General features: G+C 37.6%; 1 protein-coding gene across 1 annotated transcript in view; it reads right to left on the reverse strand.

Moving 5' to 3' along the window:
- Positions 1 to 1,109: 1,109 nt before the first annotated feature.
- bcl2l1 (BCL2 like 1) overlaps positions 1,110 to 22,581 on the reverse strand; it is a 58,707-nt gene continuing 37,235 nt past the window's right edge. The window contains exon 3 of the mRNA XM_041798736.1: positions 1,110 to 1,387. Within this exon, the coding sequence (XP_041654670.1) occupies positions 1,244 to 1,387 (144 nt within the window). The 3' untranslated portion in view covers positions 1,110 to 1,243. The remainder of the gene's footprint in view (positions 1,388 to 22,581) is intronic.

Below are 22,581 nucleotides of genomic sequence, written 5' to 3' on the forward strand. Positions count from 1 at the left end.
CCTGAATAAATCAGGCTTAAATTAAGGCCAAATATGACCATAAGTCCCAGACTGGTAAAAGGTGTAGTTCTTTTAATCATCACAAATCCAAAACCAAGAACCAACAAACACATAAGAGCAAATAAGTAAATTCTCCATGTTTTTAGTTTAAGACGATAACTTTTAATCCGGTTGTCTCTAGAAGGTAAGCTTAGACAAGTGACAACAAAAATCAACATAAAAGTGTTGTTTTAGATCAAACTACTTCCTTTTAATTAACCTACTTTAACCTTTCAAACACATGGTTGACAGAGTTTAAGCACCAAATGTACTTGTTCAGGCTTAAGAAAAACATGGTTTTGGCAAAAATAATAAATATGTTGAACTTGGTTTCCATTCCAGTCTCCAAACTAGTCCCTGCACGAACCTTGTAGCTCTGATGCATGATCAAGACACAAATCTAGCAAGCGTTTCAATTATCTAGGTTACATTCTAGCATCAACCTTTGTGTAAACTAAAATCTGTTTGTTACCTTTTTTCATTTTTCTCGCATACAAAAACAACAAGCATGAAGAGCGGGGAAAGCCCAAACAAACAGTATGGAGTCATGTTCAAGATGTGTTCTAATGTATTTGTTACTGATCAGGTTGGTAGGCTGGCAAAGGGAACAGAAGCTGTTCTGTGGCAGGGGCTATGACCTCTCCTGCTTTCACTTCCCATATGGCACAAACAAAGCTGTGGTAAAGCTGTCTGTAGGAACAAGCATCAAAACAAGCTTCAAGACGAAACATGTTAAGTGCCCTTGGCATGACAGCCTGTGACTCTTCATATCAGATGTTTGGGTTAAGACTGGTATCAGTTTTAGTCTTTTTGAGGATGAAAATGGACAACTGAAATTTGTTAAAACTAAAAACACAGACATAACAAAAAGAAATACAAGAACCAGAACAGAAAGGAATAAAAGGAACGCTGGTTCAGTAGGAGAAAGAATGACATGTCTGTCTCTGTATTAGCACGCTGTTTTCATCAAGGTGGAATAAGGTGAACACATGAATACAAGTTACTCTTCTTCCTCTCCGTCTTTTTCTCAAAAGTTCAACAACATGTGAGGATTCTTAGTCCACTGTGTGTAGGGCAAAAGACGTAAACATCATCAGCAGTTCTGACTAGACAAACAGGACCATTATTTGAACTTTCGTGGGCCTTAAGTTGAAGGGAGTCGAAGGAAGGAGGGAGATTGTTAAAGAGGGTTTGTTGTGATTCTTTACAAGCGTTTCTGGGCGATGAGTGAGCCCACCACGACCCCGGTCACCAGCGTCATCCCAGCAAGCAGCCACTTTTTGAAACTCTCCTGAGACCTCCTGATCTCTGCCGCTGCGTCCTGCCCAAAGATTTCAGCAAAGCGCTCCTGGAAGACACACAAAAAAGAGAAAAAAAGGTTAACATTAGGGGCTGGGAATAGGACGATTTTAACCTGACACGCCAGATGGATTTCTTATACACATCCATCTGGAAAACCTTCCACAGACAGTGTTTGGGAAAGGGCAGTGCCTTTGAAAAAAAAAAAAAAAAAAAAAAAACAAAAAAACTCAGAGGGTGACTGGATGAATGTTCTGTCTGTCCCAACAAAACATGCGATGTCATAGCCCCAAACCAAGGTGCGCCCCTACCGACGAGTAGGTTAAACTCCATAGAAAACTGCATAACGTGAACCATGGTGACCTGCTGCGCCAGAAAGTACTGCCTCTCATCGCTGATTGGTCCTGTCACTTTCTGACCGGGCCCAAAGAGTTCAGATGGGAGCTTTGCAAGATGGACTCACCAGTGAGAAACACAGAAACGGGCAAATCCATTTGCTTTGCAAGGTTAGGATGATCTCAGATCGTGAAGAAATGGAATGTATCAGTGATCTGCTAACACTGAGAGATTGGGAGAATTGTATTCTTCTTGACTAGATGTACATTCACTCTCCCCCGCACATTCTGCTTCCCAACAGTTCGTTGGCATTTACACTTACCAAAAAGAATCAGACTTTGGGCTCAAGCGGACTCTGATCCAACGGTATAATCATTGACTTGGATGCATGATTTTCATAAAGCATGCATGCTACTTGTAGTGATGTCAGTCGCCAGATCCCTGTCTCTTCTTCAGAGTGCAGCAAGCTGGTGGGACACTAAAGTCACCGCTATGTGTCCATAAATAAACCCTTTCCCGACCCTTTTATGACTAAAAATCAAGATTATATTTAAATAAATCAAGACCACTTCTTGACTGTAAGGTCATATATATATCAGAAATTAATCCCAATTTGGGTAATGTTTTAAATTAGCTCATTTTAACATTCTTACCAGTCAATAAAAAACTGATTTAATCTGTCATATCATATTACAGATAAATGGGTTACCTGTGTAAATCTAAGGCTATGTGAAATTGAACAACAGGTTGTTTCTGAGTAAAAATATAAAAAACATAAATAACATAAAAATTAGCCTTAAAAATCAGAATGAAAAAAATGGCGATAAAACCAAGGTTGGGATCAAGCCATAAAAAATGTAGATAGGATGTTTTTTTCTATATCAGTCAGCCCTAGTGAACATATTGGTATTTGTGGTTGAGTATGAGATATATTCAGAGCTATAAACACAGACATATGCTTTCAAAACTCCCTATTCAAAGCAAAAGTCAACCATGCAGGTAGGTTGAGAGTCAGGTAGTTTCCTCCTGCAAAGGTCTAGGTCTTGAACTGCTGACGAGCCACCCACAGCTTGGTATCAGTATGACTGTCAGAACCCAAAAGGTAACATGTGGAAATTTCCATCCAACCACAGAAACCACAGGCAAGTCAACATCACAAATAAAACCCACAAAACCACCTGCATCGATTTTGTACACAGTCACAACAAGATCTCAGTGATACGGGGAAAAATCCACACTGTTAGGACCCTGTCGTGACAATCATGCTTTAAATTTTTCCACTCTCCCATCCCCTCCTCTCCCCTTCCTCTTTTACGGCACCCTAGCAGTTCTGCAGCAGATTCCTGCAGCAGATTCCTGCAGAACCGCTGTTGTTGCTGACATTCTTTCCCACCGTTGTCCTCAGATTGCCAAGCCTACATAGCCGCCCACTGAAATCATTTCCTGGAAGCAGGCTGTGAAGGATGTAGGTTTAAACTCGGGCCACAGGGAGGCACCAGTGAGCTCAAATACAAAGGCTAGAAGAGATCAGAGAGACTGGACATGGCCCACACACAGATCCTAACTGATAATGGTCATGCTGCACCAAATTTAAAACTATTTAACCTCAAGGAAACATGGTTTATTAGGAAATTCCACCCTCTTGAGGGTAAATCATAACTTTAACCCAGTGTGTAAAAATGTGAAAATGACTCATTCACAAGTCTGATTCAACAGATCGATCAGAAAAATGTCATGGAGGAAAGGGGTGGGGGTCTTTTACTGGAACCAGCTGATAAATGACGATGAGAAGGAAAGAACAAAGAAATACTACGTGAAACACAAAGAAAGCAAAAAGGGTAGAATACGCTGCTGTACTTATCATCACATGTTATCAAAAATGTGTCTGTAGGTCACACAATAGCTCTAAAAAACTTTAAAACATAAATTTCTGCCGTAAGACATCACTTACTTATGATTGTAATCAATGGTGTTGTGGTGTCTGACATTTTTTAAGAAGCCCATCCAGTAAAGGATAACTGCCCTGTGTTATAAACAAAGACCTGTAATTGCACATTGTCACTGAACTCCTCTACTGTTATCTCATTAATAATAAATTAGATAAGAAAACATCAGTGTTAAAAGTGATGTTAAACCATCTCCCTTTGTTTTATTCTTTTATATATGTATATATATTGATGGTATATGCATGTGTATATGAGCTTAAGTGAACACTTGGATTCTTGCACACATAATTATAACACAGACAGTGCTGTGTTTTGTTCTAAAAAAGAAAACACTATTTTTATTTTTACATGTACATCATGACCATTGGTCCTAAGTGATGGAATATATTTTATTAACAATTGTTTTCTCTACATCTCAGTTAAAACTCAATAAAAACTTAAACTCACTAAAAAAGTTACACTCTACACACTGTATCCCTGTAACCCTAGTTTGACAACACCTGATGAACAGAAGGAATTTTAAAATGCCTCTTTCTTCTAAGTAGGTTGTCAAAATACCACATATTTAATATTTGAGGAGTCTAGTAAAATCAAAATTTTATCAGTTCCTATTTGGATGCCACAGCACCAAGAATACAAGCCCAAATTTTCTATTAGTTTTTCTACCCATGACGAAAGGAAAAATCCTGCCCACTGTTAATTGCACAATTACGTTGAAGATCTTGATTTTTTCAAAGCTCCATGACTTTAGAAATCATTTAATTAATGGAGGTATCCAAAAGAATCCAAGTATTGGAAATTTGAAACTGTGTACCTACAAAGGTAAATCAGTGGCTTTCTAGAGTTAGTATCCCTCTAGCTGTATTTCCAGTCAATAACAAACTTCAATTTAGAATAAAAATGAAGTATTTAAGTTGTATATAATATATAACATGTAATTTCAAGTCTGTCTTCCTGACCCAAAAATCATTTTTGTGTTTTGAAGGCGGCCTATCTTCCTTAAATGTTTCTCATGTTTGGAGAGCTAAATGCAAAGGTGTAGTTTTTGGACAAAATTTAATATTCAACCAGATATAGGGATGTATTATTGCAAGGTTATGTCGCAATGCATCAGTTTTTGCAAACTTTCTGTATCATGGTATTATTTTTAGGAATGGGACCGATCCGATCCAATATCAGTATCGGGTCCGATATGGACATAATTAATAGATCGGATATCTGACTGACGGTGCTGATCCAAGTGACCGATCGAAATCCATCCCACAGTTTGTGGTAGACCATGAATGCACCGCAGTCTAACACAAGACAGTCTGTGTGTAACTGAGCTAGTATTAGTTAGGATGTTCTTAGCGGTATAATTACCTAGTATATTAAACTAAAATCTATATTTAGAATAGTCAAAACTAGTCTAAAGATGAGAGAACACAAAGGAGAGTGGGTGTGACGTTAGCCTGAAAACAGCTAGCATTGAAAGCTAGCTCCGCCCGCCTTTGTTCCTCTTTGTAGATTAATATCGTGCTTTGATATTTGGCCTCTTTTCACTTCGGGTGAGTAGACATACGTGAGCTTAACCCTCAACAGCCAACATACCACTTTATTTCTATTTACTACTTTGGAAAACTGTCGTAGGTCTTCCTGCTACACGCTAACAGGTTAGCCTGCGCTGAGGTTCTCATTGTTTATATCCGGTGAAGGGTCAGAGAGGAAGGCTGTGGCCATTAACTGAAGCTACAGCGGTCTCTAGTGGCGGGAGGTTCATTAAAGACAGTATAGACAGGGATTTATAACTTATACTCAGTTGTTTTTTGGATAATGCTGAGATTTATTTTTTAGTAGTAGTTCAAATAAATTTGTTTGGAATACATTTAAATTTAATTCATTTTTGTATTTTTTTTTTTTGCTTTTAATAAGAGGAGCTGGGTGGTTTACGACAGCCTCAGGTAACCTCACACATTATACCAACAGCAATAATAATTGTAAAAAAAAAAAAAAATATATATATATATATATATCGGAATCAGTATCCGTATTGGCACATATTTATCACAATCAGATTGGAACTGAGAAAAAGTGCATCAGTATATCCCTAATTATCCTAATGGAGAGCTGTGTAATGTATTGTAATGTAATACATCTTATGGTATAGTATCATATCGTATTATATTGCATCCTATTGTATCCTGTTGTATTGCATACTGTCGTATTGTATCATATTGTATCCAATACATCCCATTACACTACATTGTATTGTACTGCTTCCTATTGTATCAAAATGTATTCTGTCAAATTGCAAACTATGATCTGTTTGTTTACCATAAGTGTGGAACTTGTGCTGTTGTCTTGTCCTAGACTCCACTGTAAAAAGATTTTTGTATTTCAATGGGAACACGTGGTTGATTAACATAACTGTATTGTATCATGTTGTATTGTGTATAGTGTAGTAATGTATCATATCGTACCTTGTGACGTTCACCCTTTCCGATGACCAAAAGCAAATATTAAAGTTGGCTTAAAAACTTCTTTTGTGAATACAGAGACTATAAAACATGGCAGTATTCAATTACAAGCTGTGGCAAAATGAAGCAGCTGGGGCACATGTCATATTTAATTGTCACTGCTTAGAAACGGATGTCTCATTTAGTTAAATACCTGCTACCCTGACCCCTCTTTTCTTTATCTTCTTGTGCTGTATCACAAGGTGGAAGGACAAAGATGTAGAGAAGGAATAAAGAAAAAGGAGAGAAGTTTATCACCAATGAGTTTAATACGACATTATGGACTGTGTCATGTCTCAAATAAATATTCAAATCAATTACAGGAATGTTTCATCAGTGTGACCAGACACACCACTTAAAAGATGAGATCATTACTCATTGATGGGAACTACTCTGTGTACAAGGCTCCACACTGGGAGATTATTAGTGTAAGTTGCAATAAATATTTCTGCACACATGACTTTTCTTGGAAATTTAGAGCTGCGTTAATGTGCAGAGTGTTTTGTTATAAACAAACACTTTTCACATTAAATGGTAGCTGATGGATTTAGTTCTAAGCTGAAGGCAAGTTCTCCCCATTTTGTACATAGTAACTAAACTTTCACCACATTTTGCAGCTGAAAACCTACATGAGCATTTAATCATGCTTTTTGATTCAACTGGGTCCAGATCTTGATATTTGAGAACAAAGTATTTAATTTCGATGTGAGTTTTTAGCAATATGTAAAATGACTGCCCTCTACAGGATAAACCACACTCATGCAAGTGAATTTTTCTATTGGCTAAAATTAAAGTATGTGACACGTCATGCCAGCTTTCTTCACCACAGAACTCTAAAGTGAACACCTACTTTTCTGTGGCGCTGAATTCAGAAGTACATTTGCCCCCTCTAATACTTTTAATTAAAAAAACAAGCATCAGTAGTTAGAGAAGGCAGAAGTGGTTTGCAGGTAACAGCAGGCTTCATCAGTCAGCCACGCTGCTATCACAATGTAGGATTGTGGGTAGTGTAATTTTACTCTGTTTTGTCTAGAATTGTGTCTTCTACAGGCGTATAAACCCTTGTTTCACTCTCAGGTAGCTCGTTTTAAGTCTGCCTCATAGTTTTGACACTATAGCTAATAATCAAATACAAATGGACTATATGATACGGTGGCCCTGAAGGCCAATAGGAAATAAATATTTCAAAAGCGCAAAATATATTTCACAAAACACAAAAACATTTCACAAAACACAAAAACATTTCACAATACACAAAAACATTTCACAAAACACAAAAATATTTCACAAAACACAAAAACATTTCACAATACACAAAAACATTTCACCAATCGCAAAATACATTTCACGAAACCGGAAAGGGCAGGACCATGGTACTTGTTTGTGATTGGCTAAACCCAAGTCTGTCCGGCATCAGTCATTTACCATTTCCTGTTTACACTTCTTACCGCAATAGCCGAGCCAGCACGAAATTTCAAGTGTCTACCGGCATGGAAGAGGAACTTGAGTTGATAGTGGAATACTTCAACAAGGGAAATACATATAGTGTGATTCTTGATGTGCTCTCCTCGTATCATGACATACACATTTCAGTTGGAACCCTAAAATCACGCTGAAAGTGTCGTGCCAAAAGAAGTACCCCCGATAGGATTTCTATCCCCCTGCCGCCTTTGCAGAAGGTGGAGCTGACTATTGACTATCAGGTGTAGATTTCGCCTCAGTGAATGAAAATGACAATAAAAGAATGTATAAAGCAGAAGATGAGTTTTGATCATCTGTTTTATTCATCATTATCGTGTTTTTGTCGGTAATATCTTTTAAAATAAGATCTTTTAAGTAAACTGCATCATACATCATACATACATACATCATACTGCAGCTTGGTGCACACTCATTACACTGAACTGAGAACGCATCTTTTTCCTCCTGCGTCCTGTCATTGTATTTTGGCGGCGTGTTGGTCATCAAATCTGGGTCCACGCTACTGTACATGAGTAACAGACATATTTTCTTCATAACTTTTATCATCTTCTATTAGCGCTGTTTAGCGTCAAGCTGCTGACATGCACTCACCACTTCCCACTTGCGCCTCGAGGTATTTCAAAATAAAGGTCCTGCATAGCCATATCACTGAATATTAACTTGTCTATTGACCAGTCTGAACAAGATTTATGTACAGAGAGATCAATTTCAGACCACTAATTTCAACACATCGTCCACTTCGACTGCATCCCACTCTAAACAAGTGTTTCACAGTGTAAAGAACTGTAAAAAACAAAGGAACATTTAATTGCAATCAAATATGTCATCTCTTCTGCAAAGGCGGCAGGGGGATACAAATCCTATCGGGGGGTACTTCTTTTGGCACGACACTTTAAGCGTGATTTTAGGGTTCCAATTGAAATGTGTATGTCATGATACGAGGAGAGCACATCAAGAATCACACAATATGTATTTCCCTTGTTGAAGTATTCTGCTATCAACTCAAGTTCCTCTTCCATGCCGGTAGACACTTGAAATTTCGTGCTGGCTCGGCTATTGCGGCAAGAAGTGTAAACAGGAAATGATAAATGACTGATGCCGGACAGACTTGGGTTTAGCCAATCACAAACAAGTACCATGGTCCTGCCCTTTCCGGTTTCGTGAAATGTATTTTGCGATTGGTGAAATGTTTCTGTGTTTTGTGAAATGTTTCTGTGTTTTGTGAAATGTTTTTGTGTTTTGTGAAATGTTTTTGTGTTTTGTGAAATGTTTTTGTGTTTTGTGAAATGTTTTTGTGTATTGTGAAATGTTTTTGTGTATTGTGGAATGTTTTTGTGTATTGTGAAATGTTTTTGTGTTTTGTGAAATGTTTTTGTGTATTGTGGAATGTTTTTGTGCATTGTGAAATGTTTTTGTGTATTGTGGAATGTTTTTGTGTTTTGTGAAATGTTTCTGTGTTTTGTGAAATGTTTTTGTGTTTTGTGAAATGTTTTTGTGTTTTGTGAAATGTTTTTGTGTATTGTGAAATGTTTTTGTGTTTTCTGAAATATATTTTGCGCTTTTGAAATATTTATTTCCTATTGGCCTTCAGGGCCACCGTAATATGATGATTGAGCTGTAGCGAAGAAGTGTGGGGGTGTGCCTTGTCTCTCTCATGTCCCATCCCGGTCCATGCAGCTCTAAAGGCTGTTCCAAGATTTCAGGAAAGACACACCTTGAGGTTTAGTTCTTCTTTAATGTGATGGAAGAGATGGCTGCTCAAGTTAATGATTGCAAATAAAGTCGGTAACTTTAGATAGACAGCCTTTTAGGAATAATCTAGTATCCAACTGAGCCTACCCTCCTGAGGGGATAACAACACTGAGGACACTGGGTTAACTGTTTCTAGTTTCAGTTAATCCACTCTCCATAACAGTCACCAGAATGACTTTGGAGAAGAACAATTCCAAGAAGTCAAGGTCAGAGGTGGTTAACAGAGAGGATGGGTGTGAGACAGAGGAACAAGGAGGCGTGGGGTTTACATTCCTGAACCATTCTAGTTGTCATTAGTCATTCAGATATGTGTTTGACAGCATGCTTCAAGTGTACTCTTTTCTCTCCCTCAGCACAGAATCTCCTGAGCGAGGCGAGCCCAAACCAAGAGCCAAAGAATGAAACTGACCCTGACCGGTCTGGAGTTCCCAGGAAAGGCTAACAATGAAACCAAACAGTCACAGGATGCTCCAAAATAATCCACACGGAGGGCCTGCGTTTGTTTTATGTTTAGTCGTGTCTGTTCCAGTGTAATGCTGAGCAGAGCTTCAACAGAAACCAATCTTTGCTTTGTGACTAAGATTTCCAAGAACATGCAGGGTGTGAATGTGCTCGAGGGAGATAAGGGAGAAATGCAGTGATGGCATCATTTAGTTAAATGCTGCATCACCAGAGACCCCTGGGGGAATACTTTGGTATACTAGACTAGAGCATTTACAGTAGCAGCATGAGTCATAGACTTCAGGTTCATTTTCAAGGTTTTCCCAATCAATTATCACAACTACTGTAAAATACTTGTAAAGAAAGATGAAAGAATCCACATCTGTGAAATACGATTAAAAACTAACACGAACAGTAAATTTATATTTTAGGACAAACAGCCAATATCTAAAGCCAGTTCTTGTTGTATTCATCTGAGCCATTGAGCTGTGGTTGTCCAAAAGTTGAGTTAAAAAGGCTTTAGCTTCTTAAGAAACAGGTTGAAATGAATGCTGGTTTCTCTTTGTAAACTACAGGCCATCAGAACATATTAATTGTTTCTGTATTTGTATTTAATCTCTAGTCATCTCTTCCACTGGATCATTGTCTAGGGAAGCATGATATTGGATTTTTGCTGATATCCAATATGCCGATAATTACAGATTCATTGTAGCCAATACAGATATCAATACCAATATTTAAATATGTATTTTGGACAAGAAATTTTAGTCCTTTTGGACACACTTTAAGGTTTAAGGATAACCAAGGAAACAAACTTTAGTCCTGAAATAAACTTTAATCTTTAAAGAAAAAGGTTAACTAAAGAAAAGTTCTGTTGGTTGAGCCTAAAACTCAACTAATTTATTAGTATACAGACAGAATTTACAGTCGATATATGCTGAGATACACAGGCGAAATATCAGATGTAAATATTGGCAGAAGTTTTGATATCTGCCGATACTGATACCAGACCGATAATATCTTGCATCCCTATCATTGTCAGTGGAAAATTCTGGAGTCCTAGGCAGGGGCAGAGCTAAACGTGTTAAATATCCAGGGCTTAGCCCAAACTTAGGAGAGTCAAGAGACATGCTTCACTGGAAATCTTTTTGCTTAGCAGGTAGTTACATGCATTATTTTCAAGGCATCCTAAATCCAAAACAGTATATTTAAATGGCAACAAATCAAACCAATTACCAGGCAAACTCACACAGTTCCACCTAAGAAACATCCTTTTAGAGCCAACATCCTTTTTGATATCATACTGTTCTCAAAGTGCCCTTATCATTAATTGATATCTTTATTTCGATCATGTAAATGACAACTTAAAAACAGTTAAAAATACAAATAAGAACATCAAAAAATGAAAACAAAATAAGGAAGTAACTTGCATCAGCAAATTCTTAAGCATCTCAGTTTACATGAGCGAAAAGGAGTAGGAAGAAGTATAAACTTATCTAATCCTACCCCCTTAAATATCATAATGAAACTTACATCTTTTTCACTGCTGCTTCCTAAAAAAGGAAAGAATCGGTCTCACGTATTTTTTCTAAGTTGCACAGGAAGGGAAGGAATTAAGTGTAAAAGTTTAGAAGTGGAACTATTCATTAAAAAAAGAAAATGTAAAGAAAATTGTGTGGTTGCAGATAAAGATTTATCTGTGGAAATGTAGAATTGCTATGTATTGTACTGTATTGATGTTGAGTATTTCCTGTTATCTCTTTGAACTTTAAAAATCAAAGGTCTGACTATTTTCAGTTGGCTACAAATATGAAATGTAAATTTTATGATTGGAAGGCTCCATTTGTTTTATCATCATCTATTTGATTTTGCATACATCGATCTTAACACTCACCAATAACATTTTTTAACTAACCTGACAGATTTAGGGCTTTTGAGAAAATATTCAGGACTTAAGCCTTGCAGGCCACCCTCTAGCTCCACCCATGGTACTTGGACTTGTTCAATAACCTGGTTATACATGAGCAAACTAGCTGCAGAATTTCCTACAGTAGCTTTGATTTTTGGCATTACTGTGGTGAAGTTAAAGAGAAAACAAATGGCCATTTTCAAAATCTCAATTTTAATATTTATCAGTAAAACCAATTTAGGCCTTGTCCACACGGAGACAAAACCATAGGCATTTACAGATTTGTTCACTGTGGGACCCGGTTTCAATAAGCTGTTTCTGTGTGGATGAAACGCCAATATGACAAAATAGTTATGTGTATACTCCTGAATTTGTCTCTGTGTGGACGGGGCTTTGTGCCCCAGCCCTAATTGGACAAATGATGTGAATGTAAGGCCATTAACCCATTTATACCTCACTCTGAACAACTGCAGTATTGCTTGAAAACAACCTCCAAAAACCTAAGGGTTTTCTGATAATCTGCAAAGAATTTCAACACCACCTAAAATCACTAATTCTCAGTCTTGGTAGCATTGCTGTGATTGTTGTTATCATCAAAACTTAGGGCTGGGTTATTTATCAAAATGATCAAATCCATTTAACTGCAATATGTCTTATTGCAACTTTCAACTGGCAGAAAGGTGGGACACTGCTTTGACTTGAAATGTGTTTCAAAATATCAGTTTAATGCATTTTCAGAGGCAGAGTTGTTATGCTATACACATCATGCAGACATTCAAGTGTCAATTTTTTTCTAGAATAATTTGCAAAAAATCCTGCTTTCCTTGTTTTTGTTATTGTTTGTCTTGTTGAAAATAAGGAAGACATGACATTTTCATTCCCTTTAATACAAGTCACATGGAATTTGCAATATGAGTCACAGTAATTGCATTTAGAAAAATTGTTCAGTCTTTGTTTAATCTACCAAATATTGTCATTGTTATTCAGTAGAATGATTACTGCATGTGTGTTCCAAAACACTTAAGATCAAGAACTTAAAAGGTAATCACATTTTAAATCACGGTATTGGAGAAAAATAATGGCACTTAGATTATTTTCCCATAATCATTCAGCCCTATCAAAAATACAGCAGTGGCTGTCCTCTATGTGACTCCCCATCATCAAAGTTGAGGCTATGGAAGTTCAAACCAAATACTCGATCTCCCATACCCCTTTCAGTGTGTGTTCAAGTCAATCATGTTGCGGTTCTTTAATCATGTCCAAAAAACAACAAGATCCTTCAAAATCTTATCAGTTGTCAAAGGCATGTATATACTATTGTTGCATCTAGTCTATGGGTAAAACCAAGTCCTTCTTCCAGTGGGTAAAAGCTGCAAATGCAGAGTTAGGAAGCATACATTTATCACACTAAATAATCTATATTACATTATCCAATGTGACAGCAACAATTAAATTTAGATAAAGTTCCCAGTGCTAATAATAAGTTTAAGTTTAGTGTCTGTTTCATCATTTTTGAGCTCAACTGGTATATACTGAAAAAAAAAAAGGTTTCTTTAAGCCTCTCCAATTCTTCCCCTGTATACCACACAGCAGTCATAACAGGATTTTCATTCAGCAAAAACAGATAATACCATAAATGCCAGCAGAACTTTAAGAGATGGAGATCAAACTACACATTTTCATAACAGATGCACTGAGGAGGCTAAAATACTTTTCAAGCTCACTGATTTGTAGACTTTGTAATATAGTAGCTCTGCTTATCCATTCTGTCACTTTAAATAAACATACACACATGACTACCTGACAGCATTCTGAGGAAGCTTAAACACTTCTGTAATCAATGGCAGTCAATGAGTAGGAATGTGTAAATATGTAACAGAGCCCGGCACAGAGTCTCCCACTCATAGAAGGTTCACTCACGGTCACAATTTCTCCTTCAGCCTCCCTCATTCTTCTTCTCTTACTCACTGGCACAGTGTGGCCTTGCATACTGACCCTCACATAGACTGCCAAGGCCTTGGTAATGAATGTGAAGGAGAGCAAAGACTTTCATTACTCTGTGCTCTGGAGGAAACTGCAGAGGAAGAGCAAATATTTGTCTTTAACCTCACCTTGACTTCCAACAGATGATAAAACAGCACATAAACAGTTCCAGAGAAGAGAAGGCAGCCTTCATATAAAGATAGCATAGCCTGTATCTTTATATTATCCTGCTTAATTCTATACGTGCATGTTTTAAGAATCTTATATATCAGTTATACCTTATAATGTAGCTCATTGTAAGGTCCCAATATAGATGAAACCCCTGGATGCATATTGATCCACAACAGACGATAACCCTGGGTTAGGCTGAAATATGCAGTGTAGTAAAGTATCTCTAAGCATCCTGATGAGCGAGCTGCATTAAAGTAAGCAGATGGAATCAGCCACAGGGGATTGATAAATGGTGCTAAAGTAAATAATGACGTAAAGTGATTACATGATACTGTACATAAAGGAGAATGAGTCAATGTTTTACAGTGGCTTTTAATCTTAATTGAAGAGGCAGCCTGGGTGTCGGCTAATCCTCCCTGTGAACCCGAACAGAACAATGTGAGGAATGTGGGTGTAGAGAAGCAACTCCAGCACGTGATGGTGGTGACTGACACCTGTTAAATGAACATGTCATGACATGTCATTGTGAAGGCAATGGGAAATGGGGCATGGGACAATGCCTACTGTTACTGTGGTAACAGTAGAATTAAACTTAATTTATTTCAATTGATAGGGATGATTCAATTTCATAAGGTTTCAATACAAAGAGTCAAACTGTTGTGTTCGCTCAGAGTTTAAAACCTCTACTTTCTTCTTACACTTTTCCTAAGATGGTATAGGTTTGGCCCTGTATGATATGATTCTAGTAAAAAAAAAAAAAAAAATCTTAGACTATTGACACCTATTAAAATATCACTGAGACAAAGATAGAAATCTAAAACCAAATTTTGGTAAAACTCTTGATCTCACTTTTCCAGGATTGCAGACAAACTCCAGGATGGCAATTTGCAGTTAAGATAGTGTGTAGGAATTTGTCTTGAAATTTTTGTTGGAAATATTATTTTACTATGCACTGTTTTAAAATCTTCAGTACTTTTCTATAAAAAAGCATTATTCACAAGGCATGTCAAATATAAACCTCTCCTATCAATTTTTTTTTACATTTTTCTGCAGTTGATGCTGTCAATGTTAATCTGCACACTATTGATTTTACTGTGTTGCACACCAACAACAACACTACTCACACACATCAGCTGAGGAAGTCTAATCACTTAATGTTGAGTGACATCTTTCAAATTGTCTTTCAAAGTTATGTTATGTTAGGTCCTTAGATCAGGGTCTTCTTGTTGTCCCTCGAGTCTAAGTAAAATCCTAGTGTGATCTTAACTCATTTTAACACCCTCTTATAGTCCGTAGATTCAACTGAGCTTTTACAAAGAAAGCAGCTACAAACTGTTTTTTTTGTGAACATTAGAACATCTGATGCAATTTTCTTCACTTTTACTATTTCTTTTATTTCGTTTTGATGAATATTGTCGTTGTTACTCTTATTGTATTATTTTGGGAAGCACTTTGTGAGATGCTCTGTAAAAGCCGCCATATTAAACTTCACTTACTTAAGCTAAAAAAAAGATGAGCCAAGAATCATCTTACCTCCACACAATGGAGGGTGATAAGAGCCACTATTGTAGAGAAGAACATGGGTAAGAAAAGGTAAATAAAGAGTGCAAAAACACTAAGTGGCCTTATCACAGTGGTAGGCCTTGCTTTGTCTTTTTTCTTATTTACAAAAATTAAACAATAGAAAATGTTGACATCACTGAGTAACATAAAACCAGATTAATATTATGATTATGAAGATTTAACATTTGCCACAAAACAACTGTGTGAATTCTTTGAACCAATGCAAAAACTAATTTGAAATACAAAAATGAAAAGTAATGTTTGCTCTAAGCCAGGATCAACCTGACTGTCATTTTGAAGGATTTTGATCTAAGTAGACTTTTTGGGGGTTGGTAATGTGTTCTAAAGTTTACAGCCTTTAATGGAGCAATCTGACAGCCCAAATATAGATCTATGATGTTGTGGATAAAAAACACAATGAGGCTGATTTAAATGCTGTAAGAAGCTCAGTGATGCCTGTTTTATGTTGTAGAATATATTTATATCTTCACTCCTGTCTTGTTGTAGTCGTGACAGACAAAGCCTACACAGACGCCTTAATGTTCAAGCTCTCTTATCTATAACATGTTTTTCTTCTATTAGATTTGAATAGCAGCTGGGATGATCAAATTTAGGTGTCAGTTGGAGGGACTTGAGATTAGATTTGCAATGTCTATCTTAGCTCAATAGTTAACCTCTATAATAAATGCACACAAGACAACATCGTCTGGAGAGGCGAATGTGTCAAGTTGAGGAAAATTTCCATATCACTGTCACTGTTTACTGAAGGGGAGACATTAACAGGTTTTATTGCAACAGATGGCGTGTTTAGATGGTTGTGAGAGCCTACTCAGACTAGAGTGTACGTGATGGCTGAAGGGATAACTGTAAGGATATTTTATGTTGTTTTTTTATTAGCGAAGAGATAAGATGTAAAGATAAAGCCAAATGATCAGATTCTTTCAAACCTGCATTTGGCTCTACAACAAACCCTTATGAATCCTTTCTTAATGTAAATCCTATTAATGAAAAAAATAATTTAATTTTCTTCAAAAAGTGTGCATTAATTCTTAAAACAATTCAGTCATTTTTTAGGAAATTGTTGGTAAATTCACTATTTTGTAAGTACTGTATTACTCATGCAAAAATTATTTGCTGCAACAAAATTCTCTTTCATATTTATTTTTCAGGCTTTGGCTTTTGTTTAATACAGAAAAGTACAGTGCATTCAGAAAGTATTCAGACCCTCCTCCTTTTTCAAATTGCATGACCTAGCTGCTAGGCTATCTGCACCCTGCAGCTGCAGATTTAGATTTGCTTTAAAATCAGCTTTAGATTTGCTGCAGTAGATTTAAGGCATTAGGAAGGTAAAGGTGGACTGGAAATGAATTACAGTGCATGTGTTTTTAAGTATAGTTGAATTGGTAATGATACTGTAGTTCACTAAGTGCTGTTAAGGCTTAAGAGACCTAAACTTTTATGATATTTACTTGATAAAACAGCCACATCCGTTAAAGGAACATGTACATCAAGCCTAACAATCATGCCACCTTAAATTCATACAGAAATCATCTGTCACTTCAACAACAGTGCCTGCAGCTTCCTGCTGTCACCACTGCTTTATATTTATCATCATCATCGGTTCCACTTCATATTTCCGCTTCTCGGCGTTTGTACACACCATTTGAAAGATATGAATCTATCACATGTGTCTCTCTGTCAATAAAATTCATTTCCTCCCCTAGAAATCAGAAAATATCTCTCCATTGTAGTTTTAATATACCGTTCACACACCACCTCAAAGCTCTCGATACACAGTGTTTGACTTCCTGCCTGAGGGGCTCCTGCTTCATCTCTTCACCAGTATTACCAGTCAGCTCACTATGCACATGTCAAGGTAGCGGTGTTGGTTTGATTTGCTCCATCTCCCCTGCTCCCACCTGGCAGGTAAACCTACTCTTTATCAACCCTCTCTCCTTCCTTTCACACGGTCACGCCTTTATTTCTTTATCTCTGCTCCATCCCAGAGGAAATCAGGTGCTCGGCAGCAGCCTACAGAGCGCTTTCAGGCCTTTTCTTTCCTGCTTTTCTGTGTCTTTAACTTTGTCTTTTCTGTTAGTTGGAGTGGAAAAAAGGATGAGGGAAGGATTAGCTCATGAAAGCGAAAAAGGCTGGATATTAGGGAGAGAGAGGGAGAGGGACGGTGAAGGTGCACAGGGAAGAAGAGTCTGCAGTTGGTTGCCACGGCTACCAGAAAGCACCTGATTAGCGTGTGATGTGTCAGAGAGTGTCTGGAGCAGTAGGTCCGTCCTGTGTCTGATAAATGACCTGATGCTACATGTGGAGAAAGGAGCGTTTTAACGATCATTAGCAGCAGCTTCCTATTCATCAGCTCTGACTTGTGGGTTGCTCTGGTGTTGCACCATAACAAGCTGCAACACACAAATCCCCTGATTGTGAAAGCTCCTGACCACGACACGCACATACACTCATTGATTCTCATGTCCCTTTTCTATTAGTCACAATGAGGCAGAGATGGATTGAGAATCAATCAGTAAGGGACACTTTGAAAAAGCATATTCTCTGCCTGACAGGCTGTTGTAGTAAAAGTTTATACTGGTCAAGGCGATGGGCCAATCACAGTCAGAATCAATCATATAGTCAGACAGTATTCTCTTAAATAGCCTAATAGATTTCAATATGAAGTGTGTAGCTTATCATAACTGATGGTTCTTGAAATAACTCAGCTAAAAAGAAATATATTGCTACAAAAAACTGTTCTGGCAGTTCTGGGTGGATAACAGGAAATTCAGTATTTGGTAAAATTATCTTCAACTCCCTGCCTTGTTCATTTTAGGGGGCTCATTTAAAGGTGCCTTACGACTATCAAAAAAAAATAAAAAAATAAAAACACTTGGTCTGTGTGTCTCGTGCAAGTATGCTCAGGCTTCAGTTGACACTGCTGCCATCACAGATACACCAGCACGATGCTAGAGGCAGACGCTGCATTACAGGAGGTGGATCTTGAGTATTTCCTGCCATCGACAGCACCTTAATTTGGCTTTCATTTATATATGGTTACAACCATGCTGACGAGTCAGTCATTTACTCCAAAGTACAGTACAGTACAGTATGTGTGTAAGTCACCGCTGCTAAATAAGGTGAGCTCCTGCTTAATCAGCAGTTACACAAACAGAGGTGATGTTGATCAATGGTTGTCAAAGTTTGGGATACTTAGCCTCCCCTGAAAGAACATAATGTCTGCTACACGCCTACATCTTTGTGCTTCATCTTTTGTCTAATCTTTATACTTTTTCTACATATTTTTTATCCATTTTTGTCTATATATATTACCTTGTCTTTTGCACATTTTTTTAAGATTGAAACTAAACAAGGCAATCTAAAAAAGCGACCAACTTGAATCATATATCTTATGGCTTATCTAAGATAACTCTAGCTAAATTATGTACAAAGAACAGCAAAGGTGACCAGTCACAGGACAAATATTACTTCCTGCTATGCGCAATTCTTATTTGTTTATGCTTCTGGCAGTAAGCTAATTACCCTCTCATTATGCTCAGCCCTGTATTGGTGGGAACAGTGAGTATGTGTCTGTCATGTGGTTGATGTGGGATTCAGGCTGAATGGAGAACTAAGGGCTTTCACAAACACTGTCCAGTACCTGCTGCTTTACATCAGAAGCAATGTCTGAGATGACAATAATGTTGACAGACAATGGGATCACATTCAGCTTAGCAGCAGCAGCTTCATCCCATTAGACCTAACAAGTCAGCATCTTTTGGGGAGAATGAGGAGGTAGCTAGGGCTGGGGGTTTAGTTGTACTGCAAGCTGGACGCAGTGCCTGCCAGTGTAATGATTAGCTTGGAGTAGCTATAGTACACCTGCAGTTTTCAGAGCTGGACAACAAAAGAAACAGTAACAAGTTTATTTGTAAAGTTTACGAAGAAACAACTCACTCTATCCACCTGTTTTCGCCTTCTTTTTTCCTCTATCCCATGCACTTGTCAGGACTAGGGATGCAAAATTAGCTGGCTAAACGGTTAAAGCCAGATGCCTTTGTTGTCAGCCCCAGAATTATGAGTTGGTTAAGCTAACTTACATTTTTTATCAGTTCAGGTCTGCAATCCCTGTGAAATGTTCCATCTAAATGCAGTAACCCACCAATAGTAGCCTCTATAGTTGTTCTAAATGACCACTGCCTTGTTGCTGCAGTGCTCTTAGATCCAATCTCATTGAAACAGTGCAGTTTAGTGCTATTTTGATCAAGAAAATGGGGATAAAGTTGTCCAGAGGCTTCATCAGGTTATACTAGCATATAACCGTAGCACTGAATGATGATATTCAGCTCAGGAACGTGGATGTTAACCTAAAAGGACTGAAGGCTAGCAGTTCAGGCATGGCTAAAGTTAGCCACATTCTGTGAACCAACTTTGCACCATTATGGTGTGACATTGTTTTACCATTGCAGTGTCAAGTTGGTTTGCAGAATGAAAAGTGACAGAGTCCCACGGTAGCACTGTCTCTGAGTGATCTTTGGAGGTGGAGGATTCTTCCCTTCAGAGTCCCATGAGGCAGGCAGTAGTGTTGTGCTGCACTATGGTGGTCCAAAGCCCTACCTGTGTGAGACGTTGACATTTGCAGATGGTGGATGTGATTTCTACACAGAGAAACACTACGAAAAAATCCCATGTTTTTGACAAGCATTTAAAGTTAGAAAATATAAACATTCTTTCTTTTAAAGCAACCTCCAGCCATGTAACTATGATGGGAAATCCATCTATTTAAAGGGATCCAGATCATTTGGCTCAGCTCAGTAGAGCTGGTACTTTGGTTCCCAAATGGCTCTTCATTTGGTACCAGTTTGGCTTTTTAAATGTGGAGTAAATAACGGCAAAGGATGGAGGGACAGAAACTGGCAATCAAATGGGAGCTAGTGACTATGGCTCACATTTAGGAGCTATTTCGTAGCACAGGCTTGTTCATGAATGGCACATCTTAACTTGTTCGCTTAACCCACGAGGTTTGTTTAGTTGATAGTACATCCAGATTTGAATTAAAAGCATGTATGTCACAAAATAAGAATTGTTTTTTTTTTTTTTATATTAAAGAAGCTCAGCTAACCTCTTAGTTCAGTATGAGTCAAGTGTCTAGAGCAGTGATTCTCAAATGCTTTGTGCCCAAGACACACCTTAGTTCAAGCCAAAATCTCAGGGCATACCATCGTCATATGCATGCAAAATCTCTTCTTTAGATTTTCTTACAGATATTTTAGTTTATATATAGTAAGAATGCATCATTGTTCAAATTCACAATGCTACACCATTTGGGAACAACTGAACTACACAAATGCATGCTAATATTATCAGCCTTATTCACAGATGTTGATTAAAGCAATCCATTGTAACTAATCCAGACCTTTTTGTACCTGTTATAAGACAATTTTACACCAAGTTAACCAAAAAACATATTTTGAAACAAAAGCACAGTAAGAAAATACCAGAAGTACTACATAAAATGTTGATTTTGTGAATTGATGTCAATTTTTTTGATACTTGTATAGTAATAGTTATTACACATGGTTGTACAAATTCCAAAGGCACACCTAGACTTGCCTCAAGGCACACTGGGCCTTGCCACATCATTTGAGAACCACTGGTCTAGAGGATGCTAGGAGGTCTGCAGGCCTGAGTAGTTTGTGATATTGTTCGCCTTAAACTGTTGGAAAAAACACTATTTGTAAAGTGTAGGGATTACATGAAATGTATTAAGACATTTTCTGAAGATAATTGCAGCATAGGGGTCAGTTAGAGCTGTAAAGCTCTAACTTTCCTCTATTCCCATTCATTCCTAATGGCTTTGACATTTAGGATCAGTGCTAACAACCCATTACTTTGTATCCCTTGGAACATCACTTATCAGAACTGCATTCAGAGTGCTACAGAGTGTCTGAGATCTCAAATCGGTGAATGACTTAGAGACTCAAACAGGAAAAACATAATATTTGGGTTGAAATGTAGACACATGCAAGATGCATATGTGGACACATATGATCTGGTTTGAATTCCTTTTCATTGAAAATTTGAAATATATATTGAAAAAGAAATACATCCCAATTTCAGAATTCTTTTCTCAGATTCTTGAGTCCTACTATTACTGTACAAAATTATTAAACTCTAGTACAGTGAAGACCTTAATCCTCACATTTTTAAAACTGGCACCTGCAAACAGAAGCATTTGTCAAAAAACAACTGAGCTATTACCGAAATGATCACTTGGCAATCAGTGAGTTAATTTTTGTCTTTCCAGTTCTACTTTTACTTTTGATGCACACACCACTGTAGAAAACACTTGCAGTGTAAGCGAAGCAGATGGCAGACAACCTGTCATCATACCCGCTCAACAGAAGGGCAACACAGGCCAAACTGAGTGTCGGCTTACAGCGTTGGAGAGAAGGAGTTTTGGTGAATGTGCTCATACAGACAAATCTGTATGTTTTTTGCATTAGTGTATCAACTATTTAGCCATGTTTGCTAAAATGTTGTCATAAATGATCAAATTATAAAAGTATAATTATTTTCATTGAACATAGATGATTAAAATTCAGATCTACCACAAACCAGTCAAGTCTGCAGTGTCCTTGCTCTTTTCCTTTTTACCAATCACACAGTTCAGAAGGCTGCCAAGAAAAGAAGAAGAGGCGTGTTTTTATGGTGAATACAAATTGGTGTAGCAGAAGGAATATTAAAAAGCTACCCTGCTTCTGCTCACTGAATCGGGACCTGTTGTCAATCAAATGTGGACTGCACTTCCCACTGAGGGAATTTACATTTGTGATTAACACAGTCTACACCACACCAGAGGCAAAAACAGAGGTTGTACAGCAGAATTCAGCCCTGCTCATAGCATATTCTGATACTTTCCTCCTTGCGACTCAGGACACTACTCTGGCTTTAGAAAGCATATGCATAACCTTAGTTAAAAAAAAAAAAAAAAAACCTGAATGCACCATGAGAGGAAGTGGCAATCTAGCTAATCTCTACAAAGAGGTCATTCAGAAATCTACAACAAACTGCACAACCCAATGAAGCAAGTTATCAGGAAATGGTTGCAATATCTGCACAACATGATGAAATCTGGTGTATGTGGCGCAACAGATAAAACACA

The sequence above is a fragment of the Cheilinus undulatus genome, linkage group 11, assembly GCF_018320785.1.
Source record: "Cheilinus undulatus linkage group 11, ASM1832078v1, whole genome shotgun sequence".
Taxonomy (NCBI): domain Eukaryota; kingdom Metazoa; phylum Chordata; class Actinopteri; order Labriformes; family Labridae; genus Cheilinus; species Cheilinus undulatus.